This window comes from Epinephelus moara, chromosome 23, assembly GCF_006386435.1.
Source record: "Epinephelus moara isolate mb chromosome 23, YSFRI_EMoa_1.0, whole genome shotgun sequence".
In the NCBI taxonomy this organism is placed as follows: domain Eukaryota; kingdom Metazoa; phylum Chordata; class Actinopteri; order Perciformes; family Serranidae; genus Epinephelus; species Epinephelus moara.
Window position 1 is genome coordinate 34,129,457 of NC_065528.1, and position 4,337 is coordinate 34,133,793.

A 4,337-nucleotide genomic window follows, 5' to 3' on the forward strand; every position below is an offset into this window, starting at 1 on the left:
GTGTCACATTGTGTCACGTTGTGTTGTGTCATATTGTGTCACGTTGTGTTGTCACATTGTGTTGTGTTGTGTCATATTGTGTCACGTTGTGTTGTGTCACATTGTGTCACGTTGTGTTGTGTCATATTGTGTCACGTTGTGTTGTCACATTGTGTTGTGTTGTGTCATATTGTGTCACGTTGTGTTGTGTCACATTGTGTCACGTTGTGTTGTGTCATATTGTGTCACGTTGTGTTGTGTCACATTGTGTTGTGTTGTGTCGTGTCACATTGTGTCACGTTGAGTTGTGTCACATTGTGTCACGTTGTGTTGTGTCACATTGTGTCACGTTGTGTCGTGTCACGTTGTGTCGTGTTGTGTCGTGTTGTGTCACGTTGTGTTGTGTCACATTGTGTCACGTTGTGTCGTGTTCGTTGTGTTGTGTCACATTGTGTCACGTTGTGTCGTGTTGTGTCACATTGTGTCACGTTGTGTGGCGTTGTGTCACGTTGTGTTGTGTCACGTTGTGTCGTGCTGTGTTGTGTCATGTTGTGTGGCGTTGTGTTGTGTTACGTTGTGTCACGTTGTGTTGTGTCGCGTTGTGTCACATTGTGTTGTGTCACGTTGTGTTGTGTCGCGTTGTGTCACGTTGTGTTGCGTCATTGTGTTGTGTCACGTTGTGTTGTGTCGCGTTGTGTCACGTTGTGTTGCGTTGTGTCATGTTGTCACGTTGTGTCGCTTTGTGTTGTGTCATGTTGTGTCACGTTGTATCGCGTTGTGTTGCATTGTGTTGTGTCATGTTGTGTCACGTTGTGTCGCGTTGTGTTGTGTCGCATTGTGTTGTTTCACATTGTGTTGTGTCACGTTGTGTCACGTGGTGTTGTGTCGCGTTGTGTCACATTGTGTTGTGTCACGTTGTGTTGTTTCACGTTGTGTTGTGTCACGTTGTGTCGTGTCACGTTGTGTTGTTTCATGTTGTGTTGTGTCACGTTGTGTCGCGCTGTCGCGTTGTGTCGCATTGTGTCGCGTTGTGTCGTGTTGTGTCACGTTGTGTCGTGTCGCATTGTGTTGTTTCACATTGTGTTGTGTCACGTTGTGTCACGTGGTGTTGTGTCGCGTTGTGTCACATTGTGTTGTGTCACGTTGTGTTGTGTCGCATTGTGTCACGTTGTGCTGTCGCGTTGTGTCACGTTGTGTTGTGTCGCGTTGTGTCGCGTTGTGTTGTGTCGCGTTGTGTCGCGTTGTGTCACGTTGTGTTGTGTCGCATTGTGTCGCGTTGTGTCACGTTGTGTCACGTTGTGTTGTGTCACGTTGTGTTGTGTCACGTTGTGTCACGTTTGCATGCTGAGTCTGAAACTTTCATTCAACATTTCACAACAGGTTTCACTTCCTGTTTTCCTGTCAGAGTCGCCAGAGACGTTTGAGTCAGTGAGGAAAACGTGGCGGTGGGACAGACAAGACAAGATGGAGGGACACAGAGTCATGTCATAATTAAGACAGCTACTGTCAACAATGATGAAGAGGAGGAGGAGGAGACAGAGAGGGAGGACAGCTCCGCCCCTTCATGAGGCTGTGAGGGAAGTGATGTCATCAGACAGGTACCTCCAGTGGAGAGAAGCAGAGGAGGAAACGTGTCAAACAAATAGAAGAATCAAAATCATCAGACTCGGCGTGAGAAATTTCTGTGTGACGAGTTTTTCAGGTGACGGATTAAAAAACGCGTCTGAAAAGAGCCGGTGTCAGCGAACCGAGGCGTTCCCATGACGACAGACACTGTAAGATCGGACAGTTTAATGAAGTGAATTCATCAAATATGTTCAGTAACTTTATGTCTGGCGTTAAAAACTGACCGATAACCAGCAGACGTGTCCCTGTCACGTGTTCCCTGTCACATGTTTCCTGTGGTCACACAGCGTCTCACCTGCAGCGTGACGGGAGCGTCTCTATTGTAAACGTCTTCTCGGAAGCTCACCACTCTGCGACCGACCGACTGACGTAACCTGAAGCTGAACTGAGTGTCCCCGAGGCATCCTGGGAAATAAACAACACCTGTGACCTCATGAACACGCCCACTCAGTAACATCATCATCATCATCATCACACAGCTGGTTTACCTGAGTACGAGTCGGGGAAGGACAGGTAACAGATGCTGGTTTTCTGACATAAACAAACAAACAAACAAACAAACCAACATCATCAATAATCAATACGCCGATTATGAACCAGGTGCACATGAAGACAGACGTTACCTCCTTCTCTGTGAGCTTCACATCCTGAGGATACACCAGCTGTAAACAACACAAACAAACAAACAAACCAAAGTCCAGTCAGATGATCATTGAACGCAGCGCTGGTTTTATAACAACTCACATTCACAGATGTTGATCAGCTGACACATGATGTAACGTTAAGGATGACCTCAGCAGAGGATCAATACTGATACAATCAGTGTCTGCAGATCAATGAGGAACTAATCAGATCATTGAGGTCTGATCAGTTACTGATAATCATTTAAAACATGCAGCTGACGTCAGAGTCTTCAGGCTGTCAGCATGCAGAGAACACACTCAACCAAAGTCCATTCAAAATTCTGTTAATTTAAGACCTCTTTATATTTTGTCAAGTTTCAAACTTTTACTTCATATCGATTCAAATCCTGATGATGTAATGATAACGTCAGCTCACAGATCAACATGTGTGCACGAGTCATTTACCAAAACTTTGACTTTTAGGTTAATGACCCCCCCACCACCTTTAATTATCACCGTGGTCTGATCAGCGGCGGCAGGATGTGTTATCTTACATTTCTGACTGACAAGTAAATGTTTGGTTGATCAGATGTATGCCGAACTTCACAGCAGACCCTAATCGATTAATCGACATGTCAGTGATTGTTTACGAACAGCTGCGTTAGTCGGGAAACACAACAACAACAAAAACTTAGAATTTTTGACCGGGGTTTGGTGTGAGTGTGACCGACATCGTGGAACAGTGTCGGGCTCCGGTGTGTCCAGGTGAGTGACGCGTTCACGGACTACCTGTCCGGTCTTTTTGAGCCACATTTATAAATCTGCTCCCGGTGATGACCGGAGCTGACGATGCTAAGCTAACAGCGGTCCGTACCTCGATGGCCTGTCCGAGCTCCAGGTCGAAGGTAACCACACACACACACTCCAGCCAGGAGGAGAAGCGGGCCCACGGACACCGGCTGTCCCCGCGGTCCGCCTCCGACTGTCGGTCAAACGGGTTCATCACGACCTGCAACGAACATCCTCCGTTCCCCCATCACCGGGAACGGGTCAGCATCCACCGGAGCACCGGGCCGAGGAGGACTGTGGAGCCCCCTGCTGGAGGACCAGCGAAGAAGAACAACTTCTTCTTCTTCTTTTTGTTTTACGGCGGTTGGCATCCAGCAATAGGTGCATTCTTTTTGTTTTACGGCGGTTGGCATCCAGCAATAGGTGCATTACCGCCCCCTTCTGCTCTGGAGTATGGACCAGACAATAGCCCCCCCCACAACACACATAACCCCACACCCACCCACCCCCCTCCACACACACACACACACACACACATTTAGTCCTACCCTATATAGCTACACCATTCCTAACCTACCTTATACCTTATAAAAAAACCCTGTGTCCCTTAAAAACTTCACTACTACCCTGACTCGTGCTCTCTCACTCATTTCCATTACTCCTTTTAAATTAAACTCTTGGACCCCTAACTCCCTCAGACTGTTCCTCATCACCTCTCTCTGTGCCCCATATGCCCTACACCTCAAAAGTACATGATCCACTGACTCCTCCTCTTCCTGACACCTCTCACACAGTCCTGTCTGATGCTTCCCTACCAGTTTAAGTGACTTATTAAGTGAACAGTGCCCTAGCCTTAACCTCATCATCACCACTTCCTCTCTCCTGTGCCCCATACCTGCCCTAGTGACCCTGATGCTGTTTTGTATGTGAAATAAATGCCTCCCTTTGCCCTCTCTGTTCCACCTCTCTTGCCACATTTGATTGCTTTTCCCCCAAATGACACTCTTAACCTCTGCCTTACTGATACTTACTTCCATTTCTATTCTTCCTTTCCTTAACGCCCTCTTCGCTAACTCATCTGCCCTCTCATTCCCTTTCACCCCTACATGTGCTGGTACCCACATAAATGTAACCAGACCCCCTCTATTCACTATTCTAGTAAGTGACTGCAAAACTCCATATAAAATGTCTTGACGGCTATTAGAATGAAATGATTTCAAGCTTGCTAAAACTGATAAAGAATCTGAGCAAATCAGTACCTTGGTGTGTCTAGCCTCTTCCACCCATCTTAACGCCACCAGCACTGCCAGCATCTCCACC

At 47.1% G+C, this 4,337-nt stretch overlaps 1 protein-coding gene and 1 long non-coding RNA gene across 2 annotated transcripts in view; both read right to left on the minus strand.

Moving 5' to 3' along the window:
* Positions 1 to 3,337, minus strand: part of dennd6b (DENN/MADD domain containing 6B) — a 12,162-nt gene extending 8,825 nt beyond the window's left edge. The window contains 4 exon segments of the mRNA XM_050036584.1: positions 1,826 to 2,010; positions 2,094 to 2,136; positions 2,229 to 2,267; positions 3,103 to 3,337. Coding sequence (XP_049892541.1) covers positions 1,826 to 2,010; positions 2,094 to 2,136; positions 2,229 to 2,267; positions 3,103 to 3,231 — 396 coding nt within the window. The 5' untranslated portion in view covers positions 3,232 to 3,337.
* A 207-nt stretch (positions 3,338 to 3,544) lies between these two features.
* LOC126385070 (uncharacterized) overlaps positions 3,545 to 4,337 on the minus strand; it is a 1,924-nt gene continuing 1,131 nt past the window's right edge. Inside the window, exon 3 of the long non-coding RNA XR_007569404.1 lies at positions 3,545 to 3,758. This is a non-coding gene — a long non-coding RNA (uncharacterized LOC126385070). The remainder of the gene's footprint in view (positions 3,759 to 4,337) is intronic.